Source organism: Macrobrachium nipponense, chromosome 9 (genome assembly GCF_015104395.2).
Source record: "Macrobrachium nipponense isolate FS-2020 chromosome 9, ASM1510439v2, whole genome shotgun sequence".
Classification (NCBI taxonomy): Eukaryota; Metazoa; Arthropoda; class Malacostraca; order Decapoda; family Palaemonidae; genus Macrobrachium; species Macrobrachium nipponense.
In genome coordinates, this window is record NC_061110.1 from 22476346 (window position 1) to 22493830 (window position 17485).

Below are 17485 nucleotides of genomic sequence, written 5' to 3' on the forward strand. Positions count from 1 at the left end.
TGTCTAGAATTGTAACTGTGCTGTTCTAAAACATAGACACAAACCAATAGTTTGAGAGATACTGGATCCTGCTTGTATCCTACAACTTCAAGAACCACAGTAGAGACTTGGGTATTTGAGTGGGGGAACCACCAGACAAATTCAAGGGTGAGTTCTCACTTTAAAAATGTTGAAAAGCTGTTCCATAATCAAAATTTGTTGAAGTATCATGTGGATGTTGGAATTTACTTCCCTGGAATATCTTTGTTTTTTGTTTTTTTTTTCCCTCCCCAAAAACCAGGTTTCCCTGTAGCTCTCCATTATTGTACAACATAAGGGTGTCCTGTACTATCTTTATAACTACTTAGTGAATATCAGAAGTGATCAAATTATACACTTAAAGATTTTTTTTTTTATTTTGCTGTTCAGCTTAAGTAATCTGAGGAACAAATGTCTCCATAGAAGGAGCCATAACTAAGAACTGAAGTAAGTTGTTCCCTAAAGTTTTGTGAAACTTATGGCATAAAAACAACCAGGTTCTTATGATGAAAATACAGTAACTAAATACATTGAAAATGGGCTAGCTATGTGAGCCCCACTTGTACATACTGTAGGCTACGTCAAAACACGAACAAAGAAGTTAGAAAATCTTTGAGTGGGTCCGGAGGCAAGGCATTTTCATATATGGCTCACCTCAGTGCTAATTTATGGGGTAATCTTCTGATTAAAAGGGACGCGGCTTTGTCTAGGATTTAGAGATCGCTCAACACTGAGTCCTTGCTGGCATTGAGGAACGGAGATCTGTTGGAGTCCCAATTTTTGTTTCCTTAGACAGAGCTTGAGAATGCGATAGACCGGTGACGGGCTGACACCAAAGACAGACTGGTGCACCAGGCCGTGTCTAAGTCGGAGTCTCATCCTTGGAGACGTCCAGCTCCTCCTCCCCCCCTTGTCCAGCAGCAGTCAAGGAGATTGTCGCCTGGTAGGCCGTCGAGGACCTCGAGCTCGGCAGGGCCTTCCCGTTCGACAAAGCCTAAGTCAGAAGATCAACGCCCCTTTCACTCTCGTTCCTTTAAGCCAAGAAGGGGCCCAAGGGGCAGAGGTAAAGGGAGCTGTCGGTAGGTTAGGTGCCTCTCCCTCTTCGGTGTCACGGGTGGGGGGATGCCTGGCGGGCCATTGGGCCAAGTGCCAGAGTTATGGGGCAGAGAACTGGGTGGTAGATGTCCTTTGGGTGTGATACCTACTGCCATTCAACTTCTCTCCTCCTCTGTCGGACAAGCCGCAGCTCAGGAAGGCATATCCTCCAGATTCTCTGAAGTTCTTGGCTCTTTGGGAGTAAAGTGCAGACAATGCTGGACAAGGATGCAATAGAGGAAGTGGTGCGTCCGTCCCCGGGGTTTTACAGTCACATCTGCTTGGTGCCCAAGGTGTCAGGAGAATGGAGGCCTGTGATCGAGTTATCCACCTTGAATCGCTTCATCAGGAAGACACGGTTCAAGATGGAGACCCCGTGCTCGGTGTTGGCAGCCGTGAGGGAAGGCGACTTCATGCTGTCGATAGACTTAAGGGACAAATACTTCCAAATCCCTGTTCATTCCACGTCCAGGAAGTTCCTTCTCTTCTCTCTTGGGGACAAGGTCTTCGAGTTCAAAGTCTTGTGCTTCGGGCTGACCACAGCCCCCCAAGTGTTCACAAGGGTCTTCTTTCTCGTGTCAAGTTGGGCCCATGCTCAGGGGATCCGTTTGCTGAGGTACCTTGACGATTGGTTAGTCTTGGCAGTTTCCAGGGAAAAGCTGCTGCAGGACGGATCGTCTACTTCGGTTCTGTCTGGAACTGGGCATATTAGTCAACCAGGAAATGCTGAACCTCGTTATTTTATTTTTTATTTGGAATAATTCATTTACTTATAAAGAAATGGAGACATTACATATATGACCTGAGAGGTTGCATGACCCACACCAACATCTTGGCTCTTCACCTTCCCTCTAGGTAAGTACGTACTCCTCTGTAAATTGTGCATTGTACAATTTTAACATTTCTTCTAGTTTATTTTACCACTCCAATTGGAGATTCACTGCTTAATTCCTGCTGTAGAGGAAAAGTTTTAAGTCAAATTTAACATAAATATTCTTGAAGTAAACTCAATGGTTAGCCCCAGCATGTGAAAAGTTAAAAGCTTCTAACAGCATAGTACAGGTCAGTTTGGCAAATAGATTTATTTTCTGCATGGCTTTTGTGTGCTCACTAATTGCTTACTGCTATTCTGTTTTCATTCCCACCTCATGAATGATAGTGAGAGTACTTTACTGTATAAGAACAAACTGAAATTAAGGGGATACATATTCTTTTAAAAAAAAATAATAACAACAAGAATGTAAGGTAATTAAAGTGTTTCTTGTAGATTACTTTATGTATTTGTTGTCTTGTTGCTACCTACATTCTCTGCAGTGTAAACAAGTTAACAATGTAGAAGTTAGATGAAAAAACCATTTTTTCATATACGAAAAAAACCCTCGATCTTAACATTAAGATAAACATTCCAATGCCAGCTGGAAAACCAGTAAAGTTAATCAAAATTTTGTATGCACGAAACATAGTCTGAGAGCAACTCTGCCACCTATTTTTATACCAAAAACAAAGGGAATTATTGCAAGTTAGTTTCATATCATACAAACCAGTATGCATGTTTCTAAAAACAGTAATCTAGGTATGCTACTAATATTTTGTTACTAATACATCAAAAATACATTAACATTTTTTTTTAACAATTACCACAGTATGGTGTAATTGCACTGAACCAGTAACTGGTTACCGTGAAGCTATCATTTCCATGTTTGGTGATAGGTAGTTTTTCACTAATTTCTTGTGGGAAAATATGAAGATTTCCCTATAATTCTCATTCTGTGATTGTGATAATTTATTTTCTAAATAACAGTAGATCATGGTATGTGGAATATCATCTAGGCACAAACTGATCACTATTATAATAAATAATGAAGTATCAATGTATACAGTAGTTCACCGAGATAACGGATTAAAACGTCCGAGCCGACCCCCGCTATAAAAGGAACTCTGATATTTTGATGTAAATGTCTATGGATGTGTTTTTGCTATGAAGTCTTGGTATATTTATATCCTGTACCCCTTAATCAACTGTAAAACACTTATAACTACCTATTTTAATAGTTCAATGCCTAATTTGATAGTTCTAACAAAAATATACAATAAATTATTATGCTAAAACAATTAACAATCATTTCAAACAGAAATACACCCCAAACCATCCCAAGGCACCAAGAGTCATCTACTACAGGCAGTCCCTGGTTTAAGAAATGGGTTCTGTTCTAGAGACGTGTCGTAAGCTGAAAACCGTTGTAAGCCAGAAGATAATCGAAAATTGTCAAAAATCCTAAGAAAACCTTACTTTTAATGCTTTTGGTGTATTGAAAACATTCAAGTGATGATTATTTTGTTTTTTTTAGTCATATTTCTTCCGTCGTGTTGGCATCGTAAGTGTCGTAACCCTGGAAGATGCGTTGTAAACCTGGAAATAATTTTCTGAAGAATATGTACTTGAAAAGTGTCATAACCTTGGAATGTCATACGCCAAAACTGTTGTAAACCGGCGGCTGCCTGTATCTTTCATGCTTATTATACAGATAGGTAAACTTTATTGTTACTGTTTCTTTATAAATTTACGTTGCTTCTAAGTCTAGAAATTATGACAAAGCTTTTACTATCCTGTGGTTTATAATTTAACCCTTAATGGACAGGATAATAAATCAATATACAGCATCCCAGGCTCGGGTAACTTTGAGGTTGACTTATTTCAGAAAAAAACCCTCAATGGAAAGAGGAAGATATACAAATGCACATGGTGTAAGAAAAAAATTCTAAAGAATTTTCCCTACCTTCCACAAGGAATTGAAAATGACTATTTTCACAACCCCTTGTGGGGCCTCTTTGCCAAGGCAACCATAAATTTTACGAAGTTATACATGATTTTTCTAATATGTAAATTTATTTGGTAAAATTATAATTATAGCTCACACAATATCAGAACAGAGAAGAAATAAAATTTGATGTAAAATATGTACATAAATTTATCAGGAATGAAAGTGCAATAAATATTTTGGATTTACACATGTTTTTTCAAATATTTCTTTGCACTTTTCTCTGCAAAATTACATTTTTAACTGACATAGTACTATCATAAAAGATAAGAACTACGTAAAACCAAAAGCAACCCTTTGGTATATTTATGAGCAAATTTACAAAAAATATGTCTTGTGAGACAGAGGCACTACATCTTCTCTTGAAGTCAAGAACCCAACTAAGTCTCTTATGAGCCATCCAGTGGACTTTAGCCAGTTTAAAAGTTGCCATTAGTGAATTTATGGGCTATAGAAGTAATGACACCTTTCCCGCTCGATTCCCCCAAATCGATGGCGCGTAATATTGTTACTCACCATTAGTTACTCCATTGTCCACCCAAAATCTGTTATTGCTACTCATGTGAGCATGTCCATCTATTAGCAATAAAGCTATATCTTACTTTGCAGGTAGATACTGTTTGTTTATATAAATGCATACAGGCAGTCCCTGGTTAACGGCGGACTCGGTTAATGGCGACCCAGTTTTGTGGCTCTTGTCTAGTGCCATAAAATCGGCAATTTATGGCACCATAACGGGCCAAGTTTCGGTTATCAGTGCCAGAAGGTGCTGATAATAGTTATGGCACCATACCATAACTAACAGAGGCGCCATTAACTGAAACTTGGCGTCATAAGCGCCATAAATCAATGAGTTGCAGTTAATGGCAGTTTTCGTTTATCAGCACCTCACCAAGTTATTGGAATCCCCGCCAATAACTGGGAACTGCCAGTAATACAATCATACAATATGTATTATTAGATACAGTGAAGTAAAGCATAACTTTTTAAAAAGAGCTATGGAAAAGGAGCATATTCATAATGTTGTGAATATTACATATTCGGCACTAGATCCAGAGGCAAAAACCCTCATATTGATATTTGCCTTTTGCTTCGATATATCCAGGAGTACGATATACCACGGTCTGTTATCTTGGTGTGCTACTATAATTAGTTTAATGATATAATGTAAATAATACTGTAATATCAATTAAACTGGAGGAACCAATGTTTAGAGCCCAAAAGTTGTCAATAATAGTACGTATTGCAGGAAGTGATGGCCCTACTTCATAAAAGAGGAAAATTTGACGATAGAGGAATGGAAGCAATTAGTACCTAATACAGCAGCTCTGCAATTACTGTTTTCCATGAAATATATATATGGTAGGTAGTAGCTTAGTAAATATCACAATAATTAAACATTACTATGTAAGTGGTAGAGGCTACAGGTATTTTTGCATAAAATTAACGTAAAGCATGAATTTTTGGTAACTGGGAAGAAGAAAAGTTTTCTTGAATCTGGAAGAAGACAGTTAGCACTTATTACGGCATGTGCGTTTTGGAAATCTGTTAAAAAAAGGGAATGTACTATAAAGAGAACCCAACTTTAGTTAAAATTGTTCACCTCTGCAACCAGTAATATAGGGTAAAAGAAGTGTTAGGAGGCACTTTTATACCTAGTAATTGTTGCCATGTTCTATTTGGTGATTTGATTCTATCAGAAGATTTTTTCTAGGCCAGGAGCATCTTCAAAAGTGTCTTTCATTATGGCTTTGGTTCTTATTGTGCTTTTTTATATCAGGTTTTCTTGGAGAAGGAGAGAAACCCCGACAGTCCTGGAATTGTAACTCACAGCAGTGGTAATCATGCCCAAGGTGTTGCATATGCTGCAAGTAAGTTGTTTATTGTTGTTCCCAATTATTTGTATTATATATACTACAGATTCCCCTGTTTTGTATCTTGATCTGTTGGTTCAGCGGTAACTGTACAAGCCCAAATTAAAATAGTAGTAGTGTAGGAACTATGATGGTGGCTTACAGTAGTAGGAATGAGCCATCTCACTGATAAGAAACATGTGTCCCTTCACTAGACAGTAAACATTATTTGGATGCATCCTTTGAAGACGTTTTTCCTACAAAGATGCAAACCTTTGTGTTTTGTGTGGATATATCTTCAGCAAAACCTGATCTGGTCTTTGTAGCCTGGTAACAAGTACGTAGTTAGCAAGTGGCAAGTGAGAAAGGAGCTGTAGTTCACAAACACTTCTTGGTCTGTCAGCATAAGTTTTTCTTGTTCATACGTGAACAAACCTTCGGTCTTAACAATAGGATCATTTCTAGCTCCTCGCTGGATCCGGTTAAAAAACAGATGAAAGCAAGGAATCTTGTGATATCTGGCAACGCATGCGTAGATCGGGTGAAGGATGGTCGAAGACCATTCACCTATGATCACACATCAGTCTTTCTTTTGACTGCCTGTGTGAGAGTCGTGTTAACCTCTCTTGGCCTTTTCCTGGTTCATTACCCGTTTCGCTTCTGTTTAGTGTGTGTGTGTGTGTTTGGCTGGTATTATGGCTTCTTCTGCTCCTCGGCGTCAGCGTATATGCCCCAGAGTTCCAGGTTTTCCGTGTTCTCGTTTTGTGGCTTCAGCAGCAACCGACCCTCACATCACGTGCAGTAGGTGTCGTTCTAATTTTTGTACTATTACGAATCCTTGCACGGAATGTTGGGCATGGCCTAAGGAGCAGTGAAGGTCGTTTTATGGCAAGAGAGAACATCGGAGGGTGACGACTCTTCCTGCTTGGGAAGGTTTTGCGCCACTTCCCGATGTTTCGTCTCCTGCAGTAGTCAACCCTCATAGTAGCGTTGTTCCTGCGTCTCCTTCCTTTTCTTCCATCATTTTAGCTGCATGGCTGTAAAGACACCTACTCTACACTTAACTCTTCAAGGCTACAGTTGCTGAAGCTGTTTCTTCATGTTTCTACCTTTTGTTTCTGACTGGTTTTTATATTGATAATATGTTGGATTCTGTGTAGAGATTTGATTGGGGAAGGTGTTCTGGGTGTGACCATAGGTCTCGACATTTCATGTCACCTGTAAAGATAGACCCTCATTCTGTTTGTTCTTTCTTTAGAGGAAAGGAGTGTTTACTGTCTTTCAGTTGCATAGTATCCATCTCTGCCAAGTGAAAGGGTTACAAGTCCAAGTAGAAGTCCAAGAAAGTATCTTCAGTGTCATGTGAGGGTAACACTACCCCAACTCTCTGTGACTGGCCATCAAATGTGATTCTTTGCGGTAAACTTCTTCCACTGCTGAGACAGTGCCATCCTGTTCTCTCCTTAGAGAGCTTTTGACCAGCCCCTCCCTCCTCCAAGATGCTGTTGTGTCCTGTGAGTTATGTGATACTTCCTGCACTAGCCTCAGCATCTTTAGTCTGATTTTCAGTGACTGTTCATGATTACTGCCAGGCCCAAGAAGGAATTATTTCAGAAGGTATCAAGCAGGTGTACAATTCATCAGGCCAAGCTAACAACTCCATACCTTGGGTGAGGTATCACAAAATCAGGGTCATCGTGCTATCCTTGGTGTTCAAGACGAACTTCTCAGTCTAACAGGTATTGACACAAGTCCTAAAATACTTTCTCTTTAGGACCTGTGATTACTACTCAAGATGTGTTGCTTCCAGGTCCTCAGTGGACAGAACATCGTCTTGTTAAGGTTTTTGTTGGTAAAATGGTTGAGAGAAAGGTGATTGGTAGTGCATCCTTACATTCCTATCTCCCAGTACATCCAGCAGCCTATAGCTGTGTGCTACACACTTCTCTGGTGAGATGAAGTTGGGTTAGACAACAGAGCATTCTATCTCTGTTTATCAGTAGTTGGTAGCTGTCTACATCCTTCTTTCTTTAAACAACAAAAAGGACATTGCAGGTAGTAAAGCATTATTAACTATAGGTGTATAATGAAAATGTTGGTTCCTTCCAAACTGGTCTTCTTGTCATGTATAGGAAACCTAGGTTCTTCCATATCCCTTAGGACCAGGCTATTGCAAAGTCAAACTCTGGCCAAGGGCCGTGTCATCCACAACATTCATATGCCAGGCTGTACAGATGTTACAGGAGCCATCCTTCCCACCCCACTCAAATGTGTGATCAGGAAGCTGGCACTTCCAGGTGGGAAGAACAACACAAGTCACATTCTCCAAGCAGTACTCCCACCTAAGAAATAAGTCTCCATATAAAAGGAACATATTGCCACTTCAGGAAAATTTGTATTTTTCATAAATGTACAAACCTGAAATACAAAAGGAATACAATGCTACTTCAGGATAATTTGCATTTTTCTTACATATACAGACCTAAAGTCTTATGACAATCATACCTCTAACCAATCCTGCACGAGTTCATGTTGCGGAAGGAAAAAGTTACGCCAGTTACGCCAAGAATTGACTGGGTTGATGAATCCCCAACCCATTACCTGGACCAGCTTTCACTGAAGATATTTCCAAATAAAAGATGTCAGGTTTGCATATGTTGAAACAATGCAAATTATCCTAAATATGCAATTATACTGCATTGATATATCATCCTTTGCTTTGCTTTTGGGCTTAAATACAGTAGTAGCATACATAGCTTGTGTACAAGTGAATTTTTTTTTGTAGTGATTATAATGTTTTTGTTATGCTGTAGGACTGTAATGTCAGATTAAATATCTCTAATGAATCACTCCCTTTCATCAGGTGATGGTATCCTCCCTGGTGATCAGATTCAATGAAGTTTTGATTAAAATACCCTGAATAAGACCCAGGTGTGAGAGTTTGTATTCCTTATGATCTTCATAGTACGCTATTCACAACCTATGTTCAAGACTGAGATGGATTATAGAGGTGTTTTGTAAGTTGATGATTGAATTCTTTCACTTATATTAATTTATATATTAGCTGCACTCTGGTCATGGATTTGCTTCAGGAGGCATCCCAGCCCTCTGTTTTTTCTTGCTCTACTGACCCAGCAAAACTAGTTATTTACATCTTGCTTTACTGGCCCAGCATGATGTTTACATCTAGCTGTACTGGCCCAGCATGACTATACTCTGTTTTTTTTCATCTGTCCATCCGCCTGTGGTGTTTTTGTATGGTAACACTGCGTCCCGGGCTTTAGATAGTTACATTAGCTTACATTCAACGATTATAATAATATCCTATTTCGAATATTAACGGTGTAATTCGCATACAGTAAATTATTAAAACACTTTTCAGTTGCAAATGTACACCCAGATATCCTTTTATTTACCTAAAACTTACACACAGCGTAACTATTTAAAGCCCGGGACGCAGTGTTACCATACAAAAACACCACAGGCGGATGGACAGATGAAAAAAAACAGAGTATAGTTATTTACATCTTGCTGCACTGCTCGGCTCTTCACTGTCATTGTGGCCATATTTGGTTATGGGTCAAGGACTGACAACGGCAGAGGTGTCTGTTTAATTGGGTCTTGCCTTTACTTATGTAAAGGTTCAATTAATACAATATTCTAATTAGTCCTGTACTGAGACCAATAAGGATATTGGTCAAGATGGTGCTAACTCTTCTCAGTAGATGAGATAATTGCCTCATAACATGATTTTAGTTTTTATCTTTTATGTTAAACTGGCATCTTTGCAGTGGCAATTTGAGTTTCTGGGACTCAGTAACGTTAATGATTAGTAATTCATGCCTCTGGTATGTTCTAAATAGTTATGAAATTGAAACTCACAAACCTATTCCTCATCTTTTTCCCTCTTCTTAATAGAAGAGAGAATAGCTGTTGTTGTCCGAATGATTGGTGTTTATTTTATGCATATCAACCATTTCTTCCCCAGTTGTGCAGGTACATGGTACAATGCCACATTCAACAACGATGGGAACCTCTTCTCTTGTATGGTTGAAATACAGCAGACACCTGATAATTTTACATTGTTTAAAACCAAGATAAAGCATATGAATGTCAAGGAAAAAAACTTTTCATTTCAGTGTTGGGACTGGCAACTTAGTCAGACACCTGTTGAAATGTGATAATGTAACATCTTATGTTATTTTCATTGAGTTTCCTGCTGTTACCACAAATTCTAGTTTTTATGATTACCAAATCTTCAATCACTTAAATCTCTCCCACAACCAGAGACCCCAAAATTTTTTCTATTGCACAAGCATATACTACTAGAGATTCTCCTCCAACAGATGAGGTTAAACCAAAATTTTTAATCCCACCATGCACCTCTTCTAGTGCTACTATGTCTGAAATAGAATACCATTAACATTTTATATTAAAGTGAAACATTTTTTATTGGGACTAAGGGTCTGAATGCTCGAGCAGAGCAAATCAAGGTTATGCTTCATGATCATAAGCCAGGAATTATGTACTTACATGAGACTATGAAAAGCAGTCCTCCTTTCAATCCTGTAATGCACAATGCCATTTTCCACCTTTTCTTCATCTTGGTGACTACCTATAGCAGTTCTGCAGTCATTATATACTAGGTTTTCAGCATTCTAATACTTAAAAACTACTTTGCAATCTGTGACTATTAATTTTATTCAAACACTTGACCATTTGTCTGTATCTTCCTTCCCCATGTGACTTCAGTAAAAGTGATAATCAGAATTTAATATTTCACTTTCCCTTTTGTTTCCTACATCTTGGTGATTTCAATACTCATAATCGTATGTGGGGTGGTAATGTATTGAAGGGTAAATAGAAAATATTGTTAACATTAGTCCATTGATATTGTATAGTGATAATGTACTTAATTGTAAGTTCTTTTGGCATGCATTTACATTTTATTTGGTCATTCAGGGAATATTGAACCACTTCTCAATTCACCTAACCTCAATGATTTACCCAAGGGGGTATAGGGGGTGGCACATGCTTGTGTGTTTGAATATCTTGGTGTCCTCAAAAAGCTGTTCAGCATAAACAAATGTATAAAATTTAAATGGAGTTTTATTTCAAAAGTACAAACCTTTCAAACTGATATTGATGCTTAGATTAGTTAAGTTCACCTAGTTGATAGTGTCATAAGACAGGGTCTCATGTACTGAATAAATTCCCTTCTGTTTCTGTTTGCAGTGGATTTCAGCATTCAGCTTTCCTGCATCATGGCTCAAGTAAAATAAGTATTAATAAACATTACCTTAATATAATTTTTCTGGCCCTAAATCCCCAAAAAACCGCACCAAAATTGACCACATTGGCAACCCTGTTACCTCCTATTCTGTCCGCCAGTTGGCAACACTGTCGTTGACAGTTACAAAACCTTCCCTTGAAAATCAGTTGTTAACGAGCGCCCGTGCTGTTTACATCACGGCCGCTCTTTATAAATTTCCTAAACCTTTTTGTGCCTTTAAAGCTCTCATTAATTGTTAATGTGACTTTGTTATTTACCAGTCACGTATTACATCCACGAAATAGTGAATTAACTTTTATTTCTATTGTGGTATTTATATTATATTATGAACTTTTGCGACCCAGAATTACGTGACCTGCCCAACAGTCCAATGGATAGCCTAAATAATTCGATTCTTCCTTCTGCCACCAACATCAGGAATTGCCCGGCTTGTGGGACAAGGATGAGTAGCAGGGAGTATGAACCCCATGACATTTGTAGCCTTTGTCGTGGACAGGTTTGTGACTTGACTTGTTGTGACTTATGTAAGCCTTGTTCTGACGAAGACATGACAACTTATATGAAACATCAAAGAATCTTGCAGCATAACAGATTGATTAAGAAAAGGAAATCGGTAGCTAGACCTGTTTCTAATGATTTCCTTGATTTGTGGGCTCATGGTTCTGGCTCTTCGGTTTCGGTATCGTGTGATTCCGATTCCGAATTAATTGATGCTTTGCCACCTGTACAACCGGTAAATAGTGAAGTAGTTTCTGATATTGATTCAAAGTTTTTGGCGATGGAAACTAGTTGGAAACAGGAATTTGAAAAATTACAGCTTAGTTTAGATAGAGACATTTCAGCCAAGTTTAACAAGCTGTCAGAGAATTTTGAAGAAGCTTTTATTAGAATGTCTAACACTTTTTAGAATCATTTTCAGCTCCTCGTCAGGTAGCTGTCAACAGCACCATGGGTAACGGTGCGACAGATACCCCGGCTTGTGAACCCCGTCAGGGCGAAGGCCTAGGGGGGATCCGGTCCGGGCAGGTGCCTGATGATCCTTTACCCAATGTGTCCCCTGTTAGTCCCGTAACAGTGCCAAAGGGTGCTTATTTAGGAGAAGGGGGGAGGGGTATTAGTGGTAGACCTAAGATAGCTAGCCGTCAGGATCTTACTTCAGGGGAAGTTTCTCAGCTAGGGTCTGACGATGGTGATGATGATGATGTGGATTCGTGTGATATTGATGTTTCTTTGAACGACGGTCATGATGTCGAGTTCAAGAAACTTTTTTATTTAATTTTGAGTTTTCTAACTCAGGCGAGGCCTAAAGAGCAGAAGCAGCCTCCACCTTGTTGTATTACAGAAGGGATTTTTCTTGACGGTCCTTCCCGGTCACAGGAATTTTTACGTTTTCCCTTTGCTCAGAGGTTCGCGAGAATGAGGGCAGACGTCGCCACTAAACTTTCAAAGGTGATCGGGGAAGGGAAGAGGAAGCTGTCTTCTTTTCTATGACACCGGAGAGGAGTTTATCAGGTGGCGAATGATACTTCACTCTCTCAACCCCCCAAACCAAATCCTGATTTTGTCCGACTTTCGGGTCAACCTTTGCTTTCCAAGGCTTCGGTCTTGGTCTCAATCGAAGACTTTATTGCCATGGAGTCTGTTATGAGCTCCTTACAAAAAGCTCAATCCTTCAATATGTGGGTCCTCGGAGGTCTTTTAATGTATATCAAGGATTTTGGGTTTGTTCCTCTTGATGCTCCTCTTTTTGAGAAATTCTGCTCGTCTATTTCAATCGCTTCTGTACATCAGAACGAGCTTGCCACTTCAATGCAGGCCTTTCTTGTTTCTCTAAGGCGTAGCCTGTATTTGTTGCAGTTACCGTCCTCTGTATCGGAAATTCAGAGCAACCGTTTGTTGTCCTCCTCTCCTTTTGGCAATTCCCTATTTAATATGTCTGTGCTTTCTGAGGTTTTGAAGGAACATCAAGGTGATGCCTCTTCCCAAGCTCACTGGGCCTTTTTTGTACATGAACTTCCCTGCCAGATATATACTTAGCTATTAGTCTCCGACGTTCCGACAGAATTTCAAATCTCGCGGCACACGCGACAGGTAGGTCAGGTGGTCTACCTTACCCGCCGCGGGTGCGGGCGTATGAACCAATCTATCTCTCCAGCCAGATTTTTTTTCGTCGCTGAAGCGTAACAACTGTTGTCGTTTCTTCCGATATCTTCTTCATTTCTCGCTTGCCTGGAGATTGATTTGAACATTTTGGTGACGTATTCGCTCTATGTTGGCTTGGCATACGCTGATTGTGGACCGTTATTGACTTTGCGCTGGATTTTCCTGTAGAATGTCTGATTTTGATTCTGTTTCCAAAACTCCGGTTTTGTTTAGAGTATGTGTGACCGATGGATGTAAGGTGAGGTTACCGAAAGCTGCGGTGGACCCTCACACTTTCTGTGTTAAATGTAGGGGGAATGAATGTTCGTTTAGTAACCCGTGTCAAGAGTGTGAGGTTTTGAACGAAGATGAATATAAGGCTCTTTCTTCTTATATTAGGAAACTTGAAAGGGATAGGGTATAAACGTAAAAAGCTTCTTCAAGGAGCTCGAGCAGGTCGAGAATGAGTGAGAATGAAACTAACATTAATGTAGTTTTAGAACCTTCCTCCCAGGTCTCAGCTCCTGCTCCCCGCACCGAAGCCGTAGATTCGTCTTCGGAGGCGGCGGCCTCAAAAGCTTCCTTGTGTTCTAAGGAAGACAAGAATCTTCGTACTGAGCAAGGTAAGAGTGTCAGTGATGATAAGTGCAGTGTACCCAGTGATGTGGAGGTGCGTCTGACCGGCTCCTTAGTGCCTCCAGGCCTAGACCTCTTCCAGACTCCCAGTTCCAGTGGAGGAAAGTCGAAAGCCGCAGGAGGGCTAGGGAGAGCCCCCACCGGTCAGGCGTCCCCACCTCGGCAGATCCTGAAGTTCGCTCCCAGGCTGCCTTGGATCGTAAGAAGAAGAATATTCTTCGCCAGTGTTTTTCGTCATTCCTCTTCTCCTTCGCCGAAGCGTGGGGTGGAGCTCTAAGGAGGCGTCACGCCCGTTGAAGAGGGCTGCGGAGGCTCCCTTCAGTACGTTACGTCCAGCCCAGAAGACTTTTCTGATGTAGCTTTCCTTGCAAAGCAAAGAAGCCTAGGAGATCCGGTGATCGCCCTCCTTCTCCCGCGCCTCGCGCTAAGCTTGCTTCGGAAGAAGATCCTGGGGACTCTCCTTCTCGAGTACTAGCGGGCCTACAAGCTCAGATCACAGCCTTGGCGGACTCCTTGGCATCGAGATCGCGTAGAAGGAAGGATTTGTCTCTCCCGATCAAGAGATCGAGGCGCGTTTCGTCGGAAGAACGCTCTCCTTGTAATCGGCGTTCTCCTTCTTTTGAGGATTCTTCTACTCATCGTAACATTTCACGAGAGGAACACCACTCCCGCTCGGAGGTGTCGAGACGCCATTCGACGGATAGGCGCTCCTTGGACTATGAAGATATTTCCTCAAATCGGATTCCTGCCTCGGGTAGACGCTCAGCCCCTTCTGTTTCTCCTTCTTCTAGAGTTCGTGCAAGAAGAGAGAGTCGCTCAGGTCATAGAAGACTTGGTTCGTCGTCGCCGTCTCTTCTTTCTTCTCCTCGTCTTCTCAGAGAACCTAGGGAATGCCCTTCTGAAAGTAGGCGCACTTCTCCTTCCGACTACTGTAGTCGGGCGTCGGATAACGTGACTGGTAGGCGCTCATCGCATGGAGTTCGCTCCTCCCCTGTAAGACATCAAGAGTCTAGTAGGAGCCCTGCTCCTGGTAAGCGTCATTCTTTTAGTAGCTGTTCGCCTGGAGAAAGACACCATGATCCTCGTTTGCTTCGTTCTCCTAGTAGGCGCTCTTCGTTCTCGAGACTCCCTACTCCTCATCGGTCTCCTCTTGCTAGAAGTCAAGAATGCCTCAAGCGCCCTGCTTCTGTTAGGCGCTCGGAGCCTTACAGACGTTCTCCCCTCGGTAAGGACCAAGATCTCGCCGAACGCCCATGTTCCGTTTAAGCGCTCGGAGCGTAGCAGCGCTCTCTCCTCTTCGTAGGCATCAAGAGCCTCTCGAGCGCCCTGCTTCTGAAAGGCGCCCTTATTTTTAGCAACGTTTCGCCGCTTGGTAGGCGCCAGGATTCCACTAAGCGCCCTGTAACAGATAGGCGCTCGGCGCCTAGTAGCCGCTCTCCTCACGATCGGCGCCAGGATCTTAGCAGGCGCTCTCCCTCTCGTAGTTTCCCTAGGGATAGACGTGGTCTTTCTAGAGAAAGGAGTCCTTCCTCTTTTGATGTTAAGAGTTGTCTGCACTTAGGAAGGAATGCGAGTTTAGACAAGAATTTTCGGATAAGCGTCCGTCTTTTACAACTCGTCGTTCTCCTGTACGCCTCTCTACTTTGGAATCTTCTCCTCATTCAAGACGTTTGTCTCCTTCATCGCACTGTACCCCAGCTAGGAAATCATCTAAAGATTCTCATAAGGATCCTCATCCTCGTTCTCCTCATCCTCGTTCTCCTCTTCAAGAAGACCAGGAAGCCTCTGAGGAAGAAACTAATACATCGGCAGCAGTTTCTTCGTACAGAAGCTCACAGAGCTTCTCCTTCAGGAGTTCGGAGAGTCTTTGAGCCCTACTACTCCTCCTTCTCCACCACTCGTTGTTCTCCACAGCGAAAGCAACGAAAGGATCTTCGTGTGTGAGAATGAAGCCGACTCTTTCTATGAAGAAAGCGCTCAAGAGTTTCGGTTCATGGATGCGCACTAAAGAGGAAGCGGGGAAAACAATGTTTGCCTTCCCTCCGTCGAAGCTTTCAGGAAGGACAGGATTTTGGTATGAGACAGGAGAACCCTTGGGACTGGGCCTTCCGTCTTCAGCTGACGCAGATTTTTCGGCACTAGTAGACGCCACTAGAAGATCAGCTTTGAATTCGGCCAGAACAACGTGGGCAATGAATGAAATGGATCACATTCTAAAAGGCATTTTTAGAGTCTTGGAAGTTTTTCAACTTTCTCGATTGGTCCCTCCGGGAGGTCCTAGCCAAGAAAAAAACCTCAAGGACCGGACACGTTTTCTCGGAGGATTTGAATTGTGTCTTATCCTGTATGGATAAATCGGTGAGAGATGGGGCCAGCGAAATAGCTTCACTGTTTGGAGCAGGGGTCTTGAAGAAAAGATCAGTATTTTGCTCATTTTTAACAAAGTCGGTCTCACATGCTCAGAGATCGTCTTTGCTTTTTGCCCCTCTCTCTACACAGCTGTTTCCTAAACACCTGGTTCAAGACATTTCGAAGGCTCTCTCTGCCAAAGCTACGCAGGACCTTCTAGCACAGTCTGCAAGGAAAGCCGCGCCCTACCTTCCAGACTAAGACAAAGAAAGCTAAGCCGACCTCTCAGGAACCCTTTCGAGGGGCATCTACCTCTAGATCCTCTTCGTTCAGAGGTCGGAAACCAAACAGAAGAGGGAGGACTTTTACGAAGTCAATCAAAACCTCCCAAGTAAGACTCAAGTCCTTCAGACAACTGTAGGCGCCAGGCTTTTACAGTTTGCAGAAGTCTGGGCCCAGAAGACGCAGATGGCGCTGGACCCTGTCAATTTTGAGGAAGGGCTATCTAATCCCGTTCTCTTCGAGGCCTCCTTGACGAATACCCCGAGGGAGTTGACGGCCAGTATACCAGGGACCCATCATGAATCAAGCCCTCCGACTAGCGTAGATCAGGATCTGGAAAGGAGGCGATCGAACTAGTGGCAGATCATCTTTCGGCAGGCTTTTACAACCGCCTGTTCCTAGTTCCGAAATCCTCAGGGGGATGGAGACCGGTGTTGGATGTAAGCGCCCTGAACTTCTTCGTCGAAAAGAAGAAGTTCACGATGGAGACCACTGCCTCGGTGTTAGCAGCACTCCGTCCAGGGGACTGGATGGTGTCCTTGGACTTACAGGACGCTTACTTCCACGTACCAATCCATCCTTCCTCGAGGAAGTTTCTAAGATTCATGATGGGGGGAAGAATCTTCCAATTCAGGGCCCTGTGTTTGGCCTCTCCACGGCCCCCAATCTTTACGGCCATCATGAGGAATGTGGCACAATGGCTTCACCTGGAAGGGGTGAGGATTTCGCTCTATCTCGACGATTGGCTTATAAGGGCCAATTCCAGAGATCGTTGTCTGAAGGACTTGAAGAAAACCCTGGATTTGACTTATTCCTTAGGACTTCTGGTCAATCTGCAGAAGTCAAGTCTGATTCGCCGCCTCAAGAGTGCGTTTATCTGGGGATCCGGATGAACTCTCTGAGTTTTCGGGCTTTTTCCGTCACAGGATAGGATAGCCCGGGGACTCGAAAAAGTAACAACCTTCTTAGGGAAAGAAGTATGCACAGTGAGGGAGTGG

General features: G+C 42.0%; 1 protein-coding gene across 1 annotated transcript in view; it reads left to right on the forward strand.

Annotated features, from left to right (window-relative positions):
* The window catches only part of LOC135218004 (probable serine racemase), a 176070-nt gene that overhangs the window by 74171 nt on the left and 84414 nt on the right, over positions 1-17485 (forward strand). Inside the window, 1 exon segment of the mRNA XM_064254149.1 lies at positions 5713-5803. Within this exon segment, the coding sequence (XP_064110219.1) occupies positions 5713-5803 (91 nt within the window).